Genomic DNA, 20900 nt, shown 5'->3' on the forward strand with positions numbered 1-20900 from the left:
TTGAAATCATAGTCTTAAACTGACCTGTATGTATAACTGTATCAAGTTTACATGCATGTTGTTAAATGTCTTCAGTGTAAGGAGCACTGAAACTGAAAGCAGTTTTCCCAAACTCAGTGTTTCCCTGGGGAATCTGGAGCTTTATACAATCACTAGAGCGTGTTGAATGGTGACTCTGTTAACTTACAAGGTTAATAAAGAGCTGATATGTGGTGGCACGTTACCCTTCAAGGCTTTAAAAAGAAACACAGACCAATGGCTGTGACATCTTATTGTTGAAGGTGCCCACCCAACTTTTTCATATAGAATCCAGGGATGAGTGTGTAATGGATCTGAGGGCGGAGTGATAAACTGAGTCTATAGGAGTAAGAGTGGAGACAGAGGCCTGTCTGTAGACAACATCACTATAATCCAGGACAGATAAATATCAGCTCCAATTATCTATTTCCTACAGAACATGGGGAGAGGAGTTCTTTTTATGTATAAATAACCTGTGTTTCTGTATTTCCTTGCTAACAAGTGTGTTGATATGAAATTGAAATGTGAGTTACTGTTACAACCAGATACCGTAATGTTTGTATGAATCTATATTTGTATTCAACATGTGTGCTGTGCTGAAGAAGCGAGTCCGTGCCAGGAAGCTTCACTGATTCTGTCAAGAGGAGTGGTTATCAAAGGCAGCTAATTAAATAGAAAATTGTCCAAGAGACATTTAACCAAATATTAAATTACTGTATGTATATGTTTGATCCAGCAGATTTGGTCACGTTTCCAGAGGACCAATAATAGATTAATTACTGAACCAAACTTCCTGAATGTTTTTGTGACAAAGTCGTTTATGTTCCACTCATTCATCACAGAAACATGAGAGCTGTGGACATCACTGGAACTGAAGACTGGCATGGTATTTACAAGTGGATGTAAACTTTTGACCATGACTGTACTTGAGTGAGTACAATTTCACGTAGATCCAATAAAAGTCTGGATCTTGCAGAGTGAAATACACATTTTTCAATTTGATATTTGATTAGGCCTGATTGAATTAAAGGGGACAACTGGCCTAACTGAGGTTTGTGCTCTGCCATATAAATCATGGCTATTTTCTGTATAATGCCTGAGTAAATGTATCAGTTTATTCTCAAAATGCTGGGACTTCAGGAAAGTCATCTTCCTCTTAACTTCCTTCTCTGAAACGTCCATAAGTACAAAGGTCACTCTGACAAGATGTTATTCAAATCATCACAGTAATTGTATTATGAGTCAACTCCAGAGTAACTAGAACTCACTACAGTATGTTAATATGATATGATGAATCAGTAGAGTTAGACCTGGTGAAAAAACCTTAACCTCTGCGATTGCTTCACAGGTAATGCAGGATTTCACAGTCATGGAGTTTTTTTTAAGACAGTCTGCGAGTCAAGCGTTGGCGTATAGTTCCACCTGTCTGTAGAGTCAAGTAGCCTGGGTTTGTCCACGCAGGTCAACGGTGTTGCAGAACTGTAAGACATTTACAAAACGTCATCTATTGTCTACATTATTCTGTGATATAACTTTGACTTGACACTTGCAGTAAATCCTAAAACAATGCATCTGCTGTAAGAAATTAACCAGTTGGAAAGCAAAACAAAATCTCTCCTCATAGGGTATCAGGTCCAACAGGTTTGACCGAATGCTGTGTGACTGGATGTTGTAATTGTTATGCGTACGTGCCACACTGGCAAGTGAATTCCTGAGTGTGCCTGTGTGGCTTGTTTTCCAGTTATGCGGATGGAGGACTTCCTTGTAGCAGCGGGGGTGGAGACTCCTGAGGAGGCAGGTTTCACTCACCGTCACTTCCCTGTTGGCACAGTGTGGAAGGCAGCAGGCACAGCTGGACACTGACTGAGCTCTCAGCAGCCTCTTATCCAGGAGCACAAGGTGAGCAGTGTGAATGAGTAGAGAGGATTTATCAGGTTTCTCTGCTGAACTATCCAACCTGTATGAACTGACCTGACCGACGTGCACATAGGCCCAGGGTAAGGTACAAGGAAGTATTCCACTTAAATTGTGTAGAATGTTACTTATTAACATCTCTTCAGTTTCTCTGTAGGTTTCTCTTTTCTTTTACACATTTATTGTATTGTTATAATAATAATAAATAAATAAATACAATTTAACAATGTATTTATTAACTTTAGATTAAGGCTTGGTGTAAGAATTTCTATGAATTCGTTGTTGAGCCAGTCTACCTTCATGTCCCTCACCCCTCGCTCTCATTTTCTTTCTTTTTCCTCCTTTGCCAAACTGTTTTATTTAAACTAACACTTAATCCATTGCCATTTGTCCTCACTCAGTTAGTCTACTGCAGCAAAATACTGAGGTCAACTTTATTTAACAATCCATTTATTTTCTGCTCTTTTTAAAAGTTACTAATTATATTTGCTTGGAAACTGTACTTGATAACAATTTTGAGCTACTTTTGGTAGTATTTTCTATACTCCACATTCACTAGATAGCAGTCATTAAATGTTACTTTGCAGATGAAATGTTCCATCCAAAACATCTCCTTATTATATAATATGACATATTCAAACTACAACAGTACAGACTTGATATCACTCTATCAGCTGTAATGTTAAAATGTGGTAATACACCAATTATAATAATACAGCTTTGATTCTAAGTTTAACTTTTACTAAAGTACAAATGTGGTTTCAGGACTGATTTTTGTAATTTTTTTTATTCTGGCACTTCAGTAACGCATGCTGAATACCTCCCCCAACAAGTGATTGTTTGTGAGTGAATGATATCTGATCAAACATTTTTTAAAGAACGAGTTTGTTAGCAGTTCAATAAACACATTCAGAGCATCTCTTAAAAAAACATGTCTGTTATCCTTTGCTCTTCTCCTGTCTCCGCTGCCCAGAATGCTTTACACTGAGTTATTGCAGTTGTGGAATGAGGCAGTGCAGGCGGTGGACACCAAGGACTGGCAAGGAGCTCTGGCCACACTGGAGCAGATCAGTGAACCCACCTCTCGCACTCTGTTCAATGCTGCCTCAGCTCACCTGGCTCTGGGTCAGCTGGAAGAGGCCGTGAGGGTCAGTTTGGTGGTGGTGATGGTGGTGGAAGGGTGACAATTCCTAACAATTATTTAAATGGGTCAAACTGTCGGACACCACTGTATTGTTATTTGATTACAACCCATGAAATTGCTGTTCCAGTGTCTGATACAGGTTTATAAGTTGCAACCAGTGAAATGGCTTTATAAATGGTTAAAAAATTAATGAAATTGATTTTCTATTTATGGTTTTATTTTTTATACATTTTGAACCTGTGTGAGTTATATTATAAAACTGGTTTCTGGTTTTGGGGTGAACTGCCCCTTTAAGACATACAGCTTCAGACTTGACAGATTACCGTAAGAACAGTTGTTTTTTAGATAGTAAATGGTCAAACAGTCTATAGTCATGGACATACTGACAAATTAAAAAGCATAAAAGAGAAAAATCAAGTGTCAGAAAAAAGTAAGCCAAACCCCAAGCAGCTCCTTTTTAAACAGGACAGTCAATCTTTGAGCCATGATCCACTGTACACCAGTTTGAATATCACCATGGTTAAAAACTTACACTATTACATAATGTAATACTTTCATCTGTTTGTGTCCATCCTACCTCGCTTCTCCCCGCTGTTACTTCCAGGCTTTAGATCTCACCCTTGCCAAGGATGAACGTCTGGCTGTTGGTTTCTTCCAGAGAGGAGCAGTGATGATGCAGATTGACAGGTAGGAGGCAGCACCCCATTCCCCTGTATAGTCTTTGCTTTAGTAAAGACAGATTATTTAACTTTTGAAACAGTCGCAGATAGTAAGGCATGATGGAAAACACGGTGCTATCATCCTGTGATTGCCACTATTGCTCTAAATGTCACATAAAATGCTATTGTTGCTTCCTAAAAGCTCGGGTTGGGAAGTTTTTTACATGTTATATTTGTATAAAATCATCCTGACGGCAATGAATAAATCAGACGCTCTGACAAACTAAAAGAAAAGTAGAACATCCAGGATCTGTGGCTGTTGCAGGCCTCTAGTGAGCCTATCCCATCGTCTTGTTTGGCTTGTATGTGATGATTGGACAGACTGCCTGTCTGTCTATCTACATACCAGCCTACCTGCACTCATTGTCTTTCACGGGTGATGTAAGTGGCACTAAAATGGCAGAGAACGTGCAGCCAAAATGTCCAAATACTAAAAAGATGTCTTCGTGGTGGTGAGAAATAACAGTGTGCAGAGGCCCCAGAACACAGCTTCTGACCCTATTGTTGCATAGCTTGCTATCTGGGTAACACAAAGCACACAGCCCCGAGCGCAATGACAGAGCTGCTGCGGCACCAAAACACTCCTGTAGATTCTATAATCAGCAATCTGACAACAAAAACATGAAGTTATGTGAGTTATGTGTGTATTTGTTAGTCTAAAATGCTAAAAGAGCTTGTACACATTGTTAATGTGGACGTGACAAACAAGTTGTTAATACATCTCCCAGTTTGCCGATGAGACCCACACGGCAATCAGGAATTGCGTGTCCATATATCTTGGAGGAGTGGGCGTGAAGGGGCGAGGTGGGGTTTTCCTGTTGGATACTTGCTTGTTTTTGCTGGCGGCTGGGCGGCTGTCTTTCTTCAGAATTGCAAGAGTTTACCTTACGTAGTTTTTCTTTAATTGTCCAACTTAATGCACACACACTGGCTGGCTTCACCTCTTTCTTCTGTGTTTTCTTTCTACCATCAACGTTATCTGCTTTATTTGCCAGCTCTTAGTTTTATAAAGCTGACCAAAAAAAAACACTCCTTGCATTTAGGATGAATATAATGGGCAGGAGTGAATATACCTGGGCAGACCGCCCTTGTAATGTGTGGGAAATGCTGGGTAATGTATCTATTTGCAACTATGCAAGATTAATCACTGCAATATGATGATGGTAAAATAAAGTCAACATAGTTTTGAATATATATTATATATATTAATATATATTTTGTATATGTTTAAAGCCACAGGCTTGGTAGATGTGGGGTTTTATTCTCAGGTATGATTTGATATATTGACAGACAGGGGGTTTGTTGAATATTTTCCAGTGACTTTATCAGTTGGACTTGGTAGTTAGGGCATGAACGTATCAAAAATTGGTTTCACATTTTTGGGAAATGCACCAAGGCTTATTTGAAATCCTGGTGAGACTTTGATGAGAAGATTGATACCTCTCTCATTAGTACCATGAATGCAAATCTGCGTTATGCGTGGACTATTTCTTAACTGGACACAGCCACTTGCTGCAGACCTTTCATCACTGTGAGGTTGCCAGGCAACCAGCCAAGAATCAAGGAAGTTAATGCGCCTGCAGAAGAAAGTCAGACGCATAACCTGTAAAACAACATTTGTTTTCATTTAGTGCTGTACATCTGTGTGTGTGTGTCTGTCCAGGTTGGAGGAGGCTCTGTCCGACTGTATCTGGGCACAGAAGCACATGAGAGGGAACATGGTCATTGACTACAAACAGCTGGGACTGCGGTTCAAACTGTACAGCTGGCAGGTCGGACATTCAGCCTCACACACTACACCACGCACCTGCACTCACACGGGGTAATACCACCCTTCAGCACGCTTCCTCTCACACACTAAAAGGAGATCTAATCCCATGAGGTTCGACACTACTGAGGAATGGAAACAAAGCAGTATATGAGGTGTCATCACCTGCATTGTGTAGTTCCAGTGTCACACACACCTGGGTAGAACAAAGTTTCATTGATGGAGGCTGAGGAGGTTACACAACACCTCATATTTCTCAAAGTACAGATAAGACATTCTCACAGACAGTGTGCCAATGCAACAGCTGAACTACTGAGTGCAGCTATTATGCTTACGTCCTTCATGTTTCAATGGAAACACAACATCAGACATAATAGGCGTCATACACCTGTGATATGATGAATGATTGCAGAATTAGTGTTCAATTGAGACAGGTGGTAAAAGACATCGCCCTGCGTGCATTTCCCACAGCGACAGCTTCAAGTTCCCTCAAAATGCATACTTGCACCCACCTAAACAGTAGCTACTTTCCTGGAAATAGAAATATCTTTAGTGGTGAGCTCATCCTGCAAAACAAAAAATCACAAGCAAAAATGCACGTCCTCAATGTTAGCACAAATGTTTGCTCCATTTCATGACTAAAGAGGCAAAAACCATGAAGCAGAGGGTTTAGAGGAAAAGATCTGGATTCCCTGGTGACTTTTAGCATCCGTCAGAACTCAGAGCTGTGACACAGACACTCTCATGTGGTGTCTACATTGCTTTTTTAGTCAATACACTGGCTGTTTGGGGAGGATATATTAGACTTAATTGACACTTGGTCAAAATGTGTACAATTCACTCCAAACACAAAGTGAATGCATCGAAAACTTCATATCATTTTGTAAAATACTAGATATCTGTGTTCAGGAATCATCACTCGCATGATCAGTGGATGCTTTTTGAGGTGCATTTTTCTCTAGACGAGCTGCCCCTTCATCTTCAGCTGGTAGTTGTTGGAACGTCTCCATCAGTGAGAGAAGCAGCTATTGTTTTGCAAATGCCATCACAGGAAAGTATTTATGAATTATACAACAATAGAAACTGAACTGGAGCACTTACCCGAACATTGCACGGTAAAAAAAAGGAACAATAATGCACCCCACAACATCTCTCTAACAATGTTATTCTTCAAGGTGGGAGAACTTGAGAAACTGGCACAGGTCTCTGGCTGTTTAAATCACACACGTCTGATCATCCTGATGAATACTTGAATAAGAATGCTGCTTTTCAGCCTTTGTAGCGGGACGCTGTTTGCTGATAGCTCCCTCTTCCAGTGTGTCTTAAAATGGACATTTTTTATTCCAAAAAGGAAGAAGCTTTGTAAAGATCTGAGTTGAGTAATCATTATATGATTGGTGCTGGCCTGCATACAGGCCGTTTATGGTCCTCAGCGTTTCTGTGAAATCACTTTAAGCAGGTTTTTACACAGCAGTTAAGAAAACATTCAAGTTTGTGGGATGTAATGTCTGACAGTGATGTGTCCTCAAGGTGTTGCATAATGCAGCGGCTGTGTACTGTCGGATGGGCCAGTGGGAGCAGGCCAGGGAGGTCCTGATGTCAACCTCCCAGGAGAGAGGAGGAGGACGAGGGGGAAACTTAGAGGTGGCTTTGGACAGCGTCCTGGTGAGTGTCACGGCTTTGTCACAACACCTCCTCTTGTGCCTAAAAAAAGCTGATTCACATCAAAATCATGACTCTAATCTCCCATGATTCAAAACCTATTCACACATGTCAAAAATCTTTTTTCTGATTGTTAATTAGAAGCTCAGTGCCGAAGGCTCACTGGTTAATTGCAGATGTTATGATCCCTGGCTCCCCTGCCCAAAATGTCCAGGTGTCCTTAAAGGGATATTCCGGTGTAAATTTAATCCATGGTTTAACACAACGTGACACAGAGTAAGACCCCCCCCCTCAAGAGATCAAGTTTGCAGATCGCTAGCTTACCTAGTGTTAGACCATGGATTAAACTTACACCGGAATATCCCTTTAAGCATAACATTGAACCCCTTGCTGCTCCTAATGAGCATGCAGCATGCTTGCTGGTTTGTATGAATGCTTAAGGAAAGCACTTTGTCTGTTAAGGTAAAAGAGCATTAAGTGCAATGCATTGGATTCCAAGATGTGGCTGATAACTCTGGAGGAAATCAAGTATGTAGGCCTGCAGCTAAGGTTTTTTATATTCAATGCCGTGTATGAACCTTCAAGTTTAATTAACATTTTTATTTTTAAACCTTTAAGGGCACTGGGAATCTGGTTCTGACTCAGCATGACACAGTAATGCAGCTCTTTGTTCCAAAGTTAGAACAACTTTGTTAGCAGCCTTGAGAGGGTTCTCTGTTTGTGCTTTGTCAATTGTCTTCTTACTGGTTTGAAGTGAGCAAAGCTCAATTAGTAGCTTCATACACTTGAAACAGTTATACCTATAGGTCAGTTTAAGACTGATTTCAAACTACTCAGCATTTGAATGGGACTGTTTTTAACTACATTTATCTTTTATGGTTTTTGTCACGTTAGTTTGCTGCAGTTTCTTATCATTTTCAAGCACTTTTTCCCATTGTGTTTGTGTTCTGCCATATTTCTTATCTGTTATCATTTTCATGTACCCACTCTGATTATTCACTCTGTGATTATGTTCATTGTTTCTGTTTGTTATCACATCGTTGCCACTATTTTGCTTTTAATTAATGCTCTTGACATCATTGAAAATAAGGGCTTGCCCTCAATGGTTTTTCAAGATTTAAATAAAAGTTGGATGAATGAATTGGCAAACATGATTTTAGGCACTTCCTCACGCCAACGAGGAATCAGAACAAATTTGAATCAAAATCTGATAATAGCCTCAGGGTCAGATGAGCAGAGTATATGAACATTAAATTCAAATAATTACTAAGGATGTTGTATTTGGACTGTAGCTTATCCAGTCATGAATATTTAATATTTAAAGAACATTTGAAAACAGGTTTACAGTGTACAGTCTCTATTATTTACCACTGCTGCATTAACGGATGATTTAGTGGCCCATTTCACCAAATTTCAAACATGCTCATCAAATAAAAGAAAAAATGTCCCACACTGCAACCCAAAGAGCCACGTTACAGGACCAAACAACAGAAATACGGTAACTGGTAGAGTCTTTGGCGATTTTTATGAGGAAAAAATACCACATCCATACTTCTGTCATCCTGTCTATTCTACCAACTCTTTGTCACATTTCCACATGAAAAACAGCATCTGTCCCTGGCAGCAGAGCCAGGCGGCCTCTGAAGTTGAATGGCAGTGATTATGTGATGTGATTCAGAGCAAGAAACTTACACTGACCATGACTGTAAGCCCTCCCAACCAGACTTCAGTGAACTTTCCCCCAAAAGAGTCCGACAGGGTAATCATGCATGTAATCATACCAAAAAAAACATAATTTTGTCAATTTCTATAATGCATCAATATGATCATAAACAGGTGAATACACGTTTAGATCTACCGGTGGAAACCAGGGGAAGCACATGGAACAAAACACACAGATGTCAACGTCATAATGTGTACAGTAACTCCTCTTTTAGTTCCGTAGTGCCAGACTTTCCATAGTGCTTGGTTCAGTATGAACAAAAAAAAGGCGCCGCTAATGTCGAGTCTGTGTGCTAGTACAGATTCAGGTCACAGCTCCACAAGCACAGTACTGAAAGTAACTTTTTTATTGCTACTTGTGAATGTTCTTATCTCATATTTTGACCACATATTCTGACTTAAAATTGTGATTTTATTCTTCTTAAACAGCAACTTTGGAGGGTCAGTGCATATGTAATTTTAATTCGCAGTCAAAAGGAACACTTTACTCTGATTTTCATAACAGAGGGGGGAAGTCCTGGCTCCTCTCTTGGTGCCTGAGGGTGTGGTCTTTCGTCCCAGGAAACAGGATGTGGAGCAGCTGCCGCAAAGAGACTTCCTGGGCAAGGCAAAGGTAGAGTATCCCTTTGGTGACTGTTGTGTCATGGCTGAATAACTAGTAACTATTTGTAAGGCTAGTGGGGCGAGACAGGCAGGGATGGCAGCTGGACAACTGAATGTGGCCATGACATATCAAGCGTGGAGGGCCAGTCGATGTTGGTCAGTCTGAGCAAATAGGATGTAGATTTAAGATAAAATAGCTAAGTAACTGATCTTGACTTGGGTAAGCATAGAGAAGTTAAGGCTATATCAGTTCAGGGTTGGAGAGTGCTGTAATCTGTCAGAGGACTCAGTAGATTTATGACAGCACAGCCTTCCATAGCAGTGCTAACCAAATTTCTGACACATTTCAGTGTGTGTATAAATAGCTCGATTTACTATGTCATGATATAGAATTGTCATTTGTATCATGTCTACATTTTTTAAAACATTATTGATTAAAATACTATTTTAATCAAGATTAAATTAGATTAAGTTTGAAAGAAACTGAATCCAAATGATTTGATTCCATCCGGAACAATATATGGTCCATTCAAACTCCCCATTCAATCTGCAACCTCTGAAATAAGACACACTAATAAGACAGAATTCAGTAATGTATGATGTCCTCTTCTAGGTGATTTCCTCCATTATTCCTAATGATGATTTTGGAGGCTTTGAACCTCTGAGGCTGCAGGTGAGAATGACCAGTGTCAGTACGAATAAATCTGTGGTTGTCTCTCACTTCCTTTGCTAACTGTCAGTGTCCTCTCCACAGAAACCTGGTTTCTACGAGCCCAAGATGGCTGGAGCGGAGTAAGTATTATCACCAGTCACATAGAAATGTAACTAATCTGAGCTGATGAGACAGTGATCCTCCTGTGTGAATAAGACTTCATAGTAAACCAGTGACTGTAGATGTATGACATATATTGTGTTTTCACTATCTGTTAGGGATTCTCGATACATGCGCATGCGGGTCCCTTACATGGCTCGGGGCCCGGGACAGCTGACTGTGCCAGGAGGGGCAATGGTGTTTTTATTTGGCGAGGAGGACAGGGATGGAATGGCAACTGTCATATATGATGGAGAGGTGAGGAGAGAGAGAACCTGAGCCAAAGATACAGTGTAAATGTTGTGTCCTGAAAAAAGTCCTTTGTTTTTTCTTCTAAACCTTTAAAACACCTAAGATACAATTACATTTTAGATCAGAGGAGTAAGGCTGTATTATAGATACTTTGTGGCCCTATGGGGGCAGAACAAGCTGGAAACACAACATTTTCATGCTATTCTCTTATAAAGTGAACATGGCAGCATGCTGCACACTGTATACACCCAGCAGACATGGAGCAATATTATCATTCATTTGGCATGCAGAAATGTATGCGGCATAAACAGAAACAGATAGCAGCTTTGTGTTATACTCCTGCTACCTGCTCAACAGTAAATGACAAACAGTAAGGCTAGATGGTTAACACAGTGTAGCACGTAGCAGCAACAGAGATACCAGATATTTTTCTTAAGAGTCAGTGGAGACCGAAACAGAGCTTAAAGAGAGAGAATATTGGACTTCCCTCGCGTGGACACAAGCATAATTCCAATGATCATGTTGCTCTGTGTCTGCCGGATGTGCGCTTAGAAACAAGGTTCATCACAGGAATGTAAAAGGTGTCAGTGTTTTGTTCACAACAACTGTCTGCGGCCCCAATGTATCCAAGAAAGTCAGTTATTGCAGTTTAATGAAACAGAATAATAAAAGTGTCCATGTGTAATTTATATGCAGTTATTCCTCCTCAGGTTTTTGAGGATTTTGGTGTCCACAGCCTGTTGCCCCTGGTGGCACACCACATAAATCTGTCTCTGATTTTGAGGTCTTTATCTTTCAGAGAGGACTTCTGCCAGTGTCCCTGCTCGAGCCTGCTGATGTCAAGATGTCCAAAGGCAAAAAGGAAAATGTAATGTGTTTGTTACAGTCACTCAAACACTCAGTTTTACAGACCAAATGTGTGTACACATACAGGGAATCTGACTTTGTTGTTGTTAATGTTACCAGTAATGGAGTATAATCAGTGCATCTACACAAGCGCTGTACTTAAATACAGTTCTGAGGTAATTGTACTTTTTCCTTTTCTGCTACTTTATACTTCTACCCCAATGCATTTGGAAGACACATGTTTTTCACTTTTTATTCCACTACATTTATTTCATAACTTTAGTAAGTTACTTTTTAGATTACATGCTGCATCAGAGCCAGACACGTGCATGTTTAACTAAAACTGAAAAATGCTTAGTATCAATTGGCCCATAGTATACAGTATATGCATACATGTATAATTGACTTTGATACTTCAGTATATCTAATATCAGATTCTTTAAGACTTTCACTCAAGTATCATTTTTATGAAGTAATATTTTAACACCATATCTTCACTTGTGTGAGTTTCGGGTTCTTTATATGATGCTGAATGTTCCAATAGAATGACATACAGCTAAACAAGGTATACAAGGCTGAGATACAAGTAGGTGAAACTACATGTTTGAATATATAAATATGTGTTAAACAAAATGACCAACATGCACAGAGAACAGACTGGATTGGCAGTTCCGGCAGGTGGGACTGTCTAAGCTGGAAGAGGAAGTACATCATCTGCTGGTCCTTTTTACATGATGAGGTTGATGTTGGATGCCCCCATTATGGTACCAGGAAACTATGACTCCCAGAAACTTTAGTGTTTCAACCGCAGAGAGTGTTGTTGAGGACAGGGGGGCAGTGTCGGGGGGCTCATCCACAGCGCGTTTGACTCAAAACTGTGGAGATGTACTGAACACACTGGAGGACCTTCCAATAATATCTCCACATTGTCATAAACGGCTGAATAGGTGGTAGAGATGCACCGATCCACATGTTTTCACTGCCGATCCAATACTGATACCTGAATTTGGATATCTGCTGATGCCAATACAGAGCTCTGTTTGCTGTATTATTATTATTATTATTATTATTATTATTATTATTATTATTATTATTATTATTGAAATCCTGTTAACAGGAAAAATCCCATCCTGAAAAAAAATATGCAACTCTAAGGGTTTCAAACTGATTGTCAATATTTACTAAATTCCAAAAAAAAAAAAAAAAAAAAATAGCTGTCATATTAATACAAACACTTGATACAAATCAAATAGACACTACTAAAATACAAAGGGCTACTTTATCTGATTATTGCAAGTTTACCTTGATTTTGGAACGACTCTGGAAGTGATTCCTGATGGCTCCTTTTGTCTTTCTGCCCCCTGACTTCCACTAGAGGTCACCTACTAACAGGATTCTTAAATATCAGTCATAAAATGCTTTCACAGTCAACCTATATAATCCCTTTAGTCAGTGTATTTCTGAGAGCAAACGCAGACTGTTGGAGCTGTAATTGTGGCACTTGAGAATGCTCGAAATTATATTCATGCTGAGCTGGGCTTGATCTCTGCTTCACTCCTGAGACCAGGCAGCAAATGTGTGTGTTAGGCAATATTCAAGAAAATGTTCTAACACACTGTGCTATACAGCAGTTCAGCCATAGAGTGGCGGGGGGCACTAAGGGGGGAAAATTCACAGGGAAGCCATACAGCGCCACCTGGGGACTGGAAACCCCAAGAATTATTTGAACCTGAAATAGAAAAGGACACACAGGCTCGTTACTGAATAGGCAGAGGTGTGAGTTACAACGTAAATTAAAGGTTTTATTTGAAACAATAATCAAATTTAAAGCTGCAAGCAGCGATGAATGGGCCCTCGCTCCACCAATGTAGCGCGCACACCTGGATGTCCGCTCACCTGTTGATTGCATGGCATGTTGTCGAAATGGACTGTGCCATCACGCCCACTAGGTATTAAATGAAAACTTTGTAAAAACTAAAGCCAACTCACCACTTATGGCACTAGGCACAGAAAACAGGGATTCCTCACATGGACAGCTGCTTCAAACAAAGACAGCCCCTTGTAATACACATTTTGGGTGGGAATATGCATTACAAAAGGATTTTTCCAGCATGGCCCTGATTAGGGAATTTGATGGGGGAGGAGTTGATTCAAGGCTGCATTCACCAACACTACACCTTGCCGTGTACTAGGGGAGTGTACCCCACCACACGCGCATGTAGAAGATTACTCTGTGGGGAGTTTCATTAGCCTTTCTGTCTTCTCTTCTTTCACAGAGCATTCCCAGAGGGATCCCTCTCCCACCAGGACTCAAGCCACCCACTCGCCCCAAGGCTCAGCCCAGTTCTGCAGCACCTCCTCGTGGTAAAAACCAATCCCACTCCTCCTGGTCCTCCTACTCTGCTTTCTCTCAGATCCTCCTGTCTCACATCCTTTCCTCTGATCTGCTTCAGTAACCTCCTCTCTGTTATAACAGATTTTTTTCATCTGTACCAGATTGTTGCCTGTGATTCGGGGGCTGCTGGAAATTCAGCTATTGTTGTAGCAATAGCATTGCTATTGCTTTGAAAAGGAAAGGTGTTAAAATAAAGGGCAGATACTGCCTCTAGTCTTATAAAGGGTACAAAGACAGACATTTCAGGCTGTAAGTCTGTAAGTTTGTCCACCCAACATTTAGTTTCACAAAAAGATATCTACACCGTTCAGACATAACATTATGACCACCTGCCTAATATTGTGTTGGTCCCCCTTTTGCTGCCAAAACAGCCCTGACCTGTCGAGGCATGGACTCCACTAGTCCCCTGAATGTGTGCTGTGGTATCTGGCACCAAGATGCTGGCAGCAGATCCTTTAATCCTGTAAGTTGTTAGGTGGGGCCTTCATGGATCAGACTTGTTTGTCCAGCACATCCCACAGATGCTCGATTGAATTGAGATGTGGGGGATTTGGAGGCCAAGTCAACACCTGAAACTCGTTGTTGTGCACCTCAAACCATTCCTGAACCAATTTTGCTTCATGGCATGGTGCATTATACTGCTGATAGAGGCCACAGTCATTAGGAGACACTGTTTCCGTGAAAGGGTGTGCACGGTCTGCAACAAAGCTTATGTAGGTGGTACGTGTCAAACTAACATCCACATGGATGGCAGGACCCAAGGTTTCCCAGCAGAACATTGCCCAAAGCATCACACTGCCTCAGCCAGCTTGCCTTCTTCCCATAGTGCATCCTGGTGCCATGTGTTCCCCTGGTAAGTGACGCACACACACCCAGCCACCCACCTGATGATTCATCAGACAAGGTCACCTTCTTCCATTGGTCCAGTTCGGATTCTCACATGCCCATTGTCGCCGGTTCACTACTGTTTCTTCCTTAGACCACTTTTGATAGATACTAACCACTGCAGACCGGGAACACCCCACAAAAGCTACAGTTTTGGGAAAGCTGGTCATCTAGCCGTCACAATTTGGCCCTTGTCAAACTCGCTCAAATCCTTACATTGCCCATTTTTCCTGCTTCTAACACATCAACTTTGAGGACACTTGTTAACTTGCTGCCTAATATATCCCATTGAAGTGTTATTCACTTCACCTGTCAGTGGTCATAATGTTATGCCTGATCTGTGTACGTTACATGTGGTGAATCTTTATTTTGAGGGCCCTAATCTGTCAGTTATTTCTTCGTAAGTACTCTGGGAAGAGCTTTGTATTTTAGTAATAACTAAAGCAAATCAGACAAAGTTCTGATATGGCTGATGAAGTCTCAGTTTTCTAGTCACTGCAGAGTAGCTGACCAGGTATGAATGAGACACAGTCTGGAGGTGAGTCCACCAAAAATGTTTGTTCGTAAAGCTTGTTGGCTTTTACAAAAACCTGACCCTGATGACGGCCACAAGCCATGACCTGTTGGTGTGATAATGAAGTTTCTCTATTCACTCGTTAGACTTTCTTTCCCTCTCTGTGCACCCTGGAAGTATATTTTTGGCAGAAGCTGTGCCTGAAACTCCTCCTCTGCTTAAACAGAATACTATAATTGCCGGTAGAAATAATAGCCAGCACCGAATATGAGACTCAAGATGTAATAGTATGATTGGTTCCAATCCTTTTCAGTTGGTCTTAAAACTACAGTCAGGTGCCCGTATGAACAAAGTGAAACATGATGTAGGTTACCTGCTGTGATCTCCTGTTCATACTTTGATTTCAATGTTAGTGTTTTGGGATAACAAAAAAGCAAAGCAAGAGCGCATACCCTTTCAGTTTGGCTAAAGTTAATAAGAGGCTTCAGCTGTCTGTGGTAGACAAATCAATTGGTTACTTTCAAAAGAAACTCTGTCCAGGGACCCAGAAGTGGTGATGTTTTCGTCTAGCAATGGTGTGAATAGGGGAAATGATTACAGCAAGAAAAAACAGTTCCAATGTATTTATGTCCTTGTGAGTATCGTTTGAAGACAGACTTGAAACAATGCGAACCTTTCCTTTAAGTGCTGCTCCTGCTGAGGGTGTAGAGAAAACAGCAGCTTCCTCAGAATCCCTGTTGTGTTCGTGTCTTCTGCTTTCACAGTGAATCAGACTCAGAGAACATCTACATGTCTAACCTTCCATTAGTATTGTACTGCATGTGCTCACACTGTACCTGTGCTGTTTTCCTGGCAGTACGTATTACCTCAGACACTCCACCTCCATCCTACGCCACTGCCACCCACGCGCCGCTGCCAGCCGCAGAGCCTCCGAGGTACACAGCCAACACAGCCAGCAATCAGGTAGTATCTCGCTCTGAAAAGTAGTATCCATCTATGTAAGATGAAAGGTTTTCATTACAATTACATCAACAATATTTTCTTTACGCATTCAGCTCATGATAAGCACACACCCTGATACCCTGATCTAAATATAGAAGGATTGTGTGGACTTGAGAAGAAACTGCATTGTAAGGTTGAACTAAGCAGAGGAAATGCTGATGTGTCCCGATTATGTCACATTGACACTCAGGGGAGGCAGAGGTATTCAGCGTTTGAATATTAATATTCTTTTGTGTCTCTGCATGCCACTGTGACCTGAAAAAAAGATAAATTCTTGTCTGAAAGATCTAATGGACTTCCTGTTCCACATTTGCCATGAAAAGCTTCTCTCTTATACAGGAAGACTTATCCTCAAATTGATGAGGATGATGCTTTCTAATATGTTCCGGTCAGTCATTGATTTGTTCATTTCTAAGGGGGTGGTGATCCAATGGGTGCCCCCGTCTGCACCCACACAACTAACAAACACTTCTGCATGCCTCCCCAGGGAGTTGTAGGATGTTTAAACCATAACCATTTCTAATTTGACAATTTCATTCTAGGAATATGATAGGAATACTACAGACAGCTGTTTGTCTCACTACACTTGTCACTTTGATCGTAAAGGTGACATTTTTTTTTTAGCGCAAGGAAGCCCAAAGTGAGGTTCATGGGCCAAAACTGGCCTGACATAAGGTTTGATTCACTGGGAAGTAAAAAGACTCTTCAGAGATGTTGGCTCCCTAATGATTAATTATTTTTTACAGTTTGAGTATGGAGGGCAACATAACAAGTCAGTCAAGTCGCTGGCAAAAATGACATAAACACAAGAGAGAAAATAATTTAGGAAATGGATCAGCAGAATGTTTTTCTCACTTGCTTCTCAGGGATTCTGTATGTATGTATGTATATACATATATACATATACATATATACATGTATATATATATATATATATATATGTTAGGTGCCTCTTTAGGCCCAAGGTCCACCAGTAAGTTTTCAGTTTTAAAGGTTTGGCTCACCCTGCTACAGTATAATGGTATATGTTAACAATATAGTTTGGATCTGACTACATAGTACATAACTGAGAGAATAGTACAGATCCAATACAAAACTGATGGAAAACCAAAAAAGGAGCAATTACAAATCTGTGTTATACTTCAGCACCACAGATCCATAATCCATACACACCACAGTTAGGCTGCTGATCTTTCAGTCATAGTAGATGCCATCCAGTCTAACTTGTTGTTCGCAAGTTCGCAAGCTGGGCTTGAAATGGGGACATTGCAGTTGCATGTGTGCATCTTATCACCACCAAGACACCCCTTTTGCAATGTTTTTATATTTGTATTGTAAAAGAGAAGACAGCTATGGTAGTCATAAGTTTCTTGCTAATCTGGAAGTGTAGCCAGTACAAAAACACATTAAAGTGGTCACCTTGCACTTTACATTATGCTGCTGTATATTGGGCTGGGTAAGGCCCAAAAGCATTCGGCAGGCCCTGTCCCATCAAAATATGTAAAGTAGCTTCTACGACTAAAAATCTGACTACTGTCTCTACTAGCACTGAAATTCCTCTTGGTACTATTATTACAAGGGGCAGAGTAATAATAACACCTACACGATTATTATTCCTACACGATAACCATCTGAAATGTGTTTGCACTGACTGGACCGGATCTGTATTTTAAATAAAAGCTGTATTCCTGTTCTTTCTTCCCAGAATGACGGTGGATCTCAGGGAGCAGAGACAGGCTCTGTTGTTGTGAAGGTCCACTACATATACACTGTGGCTCTGTCTGTCCCTCTGGACACACCGCACAGTAAACTGAAGGAACAAATTGCACAGAAATTGGGCCAGCCAGTGTCTCAGCTGCGCCTCAGGTAACAACAGGGCTGCCAACCCACTTCTGTCTCCTTGAATTTCAACAAGTGATGCTTCATTTCTAAAAATATGCTTTTCTTTGGCCACTGCACCCTGTGGGTCCAGTGTCTGCTGAGAGACAAAGGACACTGAGACTGCAGAGATGCACACAGATATGAGTGCACTCCATGACAGCAGCGATAAACAGCACAAGCATCGTCATGGGAAAAAAACGCAAAAGATTGATAACAGGACCAGAATCAGATCTGATAACAACCAGTAACAAGCTTCAAAGCCTTATTGTAATGATTGTAATCATCCGTGCTGTCTCAAGTTGAATTCATTTCTTCTGTCATGTGCCTAACCATGTTTGCCCCCATGGTGCTTTTAGTTCCCCATCTATTCCCCTGCAACTAATCCCCCTCACCACTCCCCTCCATGTCTTCCTTTCATCAGACACAAGCAGCATGGCTCCAGGGTGCTGATGCCTCTGCGTGGGGAGGATGAGCCAGGCTACACCATACAAGAGGTTGCTGAGGCTGGTAGAGCCACCCTATGGTGCCAGGTGAGGATTTAAATTCACACCTGCACATGCATCATTGATGCATTGATTAGTGACTGGACATAAGTTGCCAGATTTCAGGGATGTGCCTGGCGAGGTTTGTTTATCCTCACACAGATATTTTCCATAGGGTTTCACCAATACCGTTTTTTTTCAAACCGAGCACGAGTATTTTCATTTGTGTAATTGCTGATACCGAGTACCTATATCGATATTTCTACCACAAAAATATCTATGAGGTTACAGATGCACTGAATTGGAAGACAGGCTTTGTTTTCTTCTCTGCTTGTTACAACAAATTATAATCAAATTGAATAAAAAATATATAGAGAAATAATCATCATTTCCTGTGTCAACAAAAAGCCTCCACACTGGCACTGTCTTCACATTGGACAAAATGAAACTTGACAAAATAGCAATGAAATTTGACAAATTAAACAATGAAACCTATTACAGAGGTAACACAGTCAGCCTAATCTCTCAATTAAACTATTGCACAGTCTCCACATTTGAATCAGTGTGATATATATTGAAGTAGCCTAGCAGTTGTATCAACGATGGAATGTAATCAAGAACTGACTGTCAAATCAAATAAAGAAAGAGCATTCTGACAACATTTCGACAATATTTATTGTCACTAAACATTTAATTATACAGACATATAATACTGAATATATGTATTAAACATAAAATAGTGAAAATAAATAAAATGGCTTTTTGAAAATTGTACATCTCAAAATAAAGTGCTTAATTTAAAAAAAAATAACATTTCTGTGTCTGTTTCCCCTCAAGTAAGATTTCAGCTACCTCACTCATGCACTCCTGTACAATCCCTCCATCAGTAACTGGCTTTTTGTATTGACCAAAAATCCAAGCAACTCTGGGGGAAAATTCATCAAGTCTTTGAGAGCGCCATGCAGAGTTATTATTCTTTGTTGTCACTGGCTCACACGTCTCTCTGTCTGTCTGTATTCAGAGTCACAATGTTCGTGTCCTTGAATGCACAATTTGGCTGGCTGTGTAGCATCTTGTGGAATGGCTTAACTCGCATGCAATTGGTCAGTGGATTTCCTGATTCACTGCCCCCCCCCAAAAATGCTATAGGTCTAGGTCCATATAGGACGGAATCTGGGTTCGGACTCGGACCGTGTTCTGTCTGTCTGAAATAACAACAAGAAATGACAAGCCGCCCTCTGATTGCGTTCTTCAGTTTCATACACTGTAAGGCCTAATGCAATAAAATGGTACCAGAGCGTGAGGCATCGGTGAATGCTTGCAAGTATGAGAATATGAGGGCAGTATCGGCCCGATACCCGATGCCAGTATGGGGTATCGGTGCATTCCTAATTTTCCACTTCAACAAAGCTGTTTGTTATAGGAATCCTTTCAGTGGTGATAGTGTTATTCTGCAGCAGTCTGTCCTCAATATTTACATTATATGCTGAAAGAAACTTCCTGTCCTGTGCTATCATGCTTCAGGCTGAGGACCCCTTGGCCAACCGTACCATCCTCTACCAGATGGTGGCACTGTATGACTACACTGCTCAGGGCCCAGAGGACCTGGAGTTCAGTGAAGGAGACACCATTGACATCCTGGGTGAAGGTCAGTCACTGGGTTGACTTCAAACTGAAGTGGACTCATAAAGTCTTTGTCTCTCTCGCTGCTTCCTTACGTTCCTCTCTTTCACCCTCTGACAGTTAATGACGAGTGGCTGGAGGGACACTGTGCAGGTAGTATCGGCATCTTTCCCAGCTGCTTTGCCTACAGGGAGAACATGGACATCATCCAGAGCCTCGAGTTATAAAGGCAGGTGTGTTCCTGTGCAGTCATCTCTAATAAGCCAACGAACCTGTGAATGGCTGCTGTTTGCAGCCTCAGAACAACACAACAGTGCACTCACCAATGACTGTCATGCTTTCAAATGTTCCTTCTCATATGCTACCATTGTAATGCTGATGTCATGGCTCACTATGACTATTGTATGTTTATATTAAACCTGCTGTACTTTTTCTGTTTTTTTCTTTTCTGTGGTGTAACTTTGATAATCCTGTTGAATCCTGTTGAATGAACCAGGGTTACAATGATGCTGGTCTCTCAACCCCAAACTGAGGTTGTTCGGTACAGGAGGGTCTAATGTTATATCCCGATACATTGTCTTAATGAAGATGCTGAAACCTTTTAAATCAATGTGTACTTAATGATTGAATAAAAAAATATATTGTGAATTTACCAGTGA

General features: G+C 40.9%; 1 protein-coding gene across 4 annotated transcripts; it reads left to right on the forward strand.

Moving 5' to 3' along the window:
* Positions 1-860: 860 nt before the first annotated feature.
* Positions 861-20900, forward strand: noxa1 (NADPH oxidase activator 1). Of its 4 annotated transcripts, none has more exons than XM_037097214.1 (18): positions 861-948; positions 1367-1499; positions 1760-2015; positions 2906-3080; positions 3681-3763; positions 5459-5567; positions 7094-7228; positions 9453-9560; positions 10164-10223; positions 10305-10342; positions 10481-10619; positions 11413-11481; positions 13736-13823; positions 16110-16216; positions 17961-18121; positions 18558-18666; positions 20143-20266; positions 20362-20900. In XM_037097214.1, exons 4-18 carry the CDS (start codon positions 2907-2909, stop codon positions 20466-20468), a joined length of 1611 nt encoding a protein of 536 aa, XP_036953109.1. In that variant the 5' UTR covers positions 861-948; positions 1367-1499; positions 1760-2015; position 2906; the 3' UTR covers positions 20469-20900. The 4 variants fall into 4 exon arrangements, with proteins under 4 accessions (XP_036953109.1, XP_036953108.1, XP_036953111.1 ...); XM_037097213.1 differs by having other exon boundaries at positions 1760-1917; XM_037097216.1 differs by lacking the exon at positions 7094-7228 and having other exon boundaries at positions 1760-1917.

Source organism: Acanthopagrus latus, chromosome 5 (genome assembly GCF_904848185.1).
Source record: "Acanthopagrus latus isolate v.2019 chromosome 5, fAcaLat1.1, whole genome shotgun sequence".
In the NCBI taxonomy this organism is placed as follows: Eukaryota; Metazoa; Chordata; class Actinopteri; order Spariformes; family Sparidae; genus Acanthopagrus; species Acanthopagrus latus.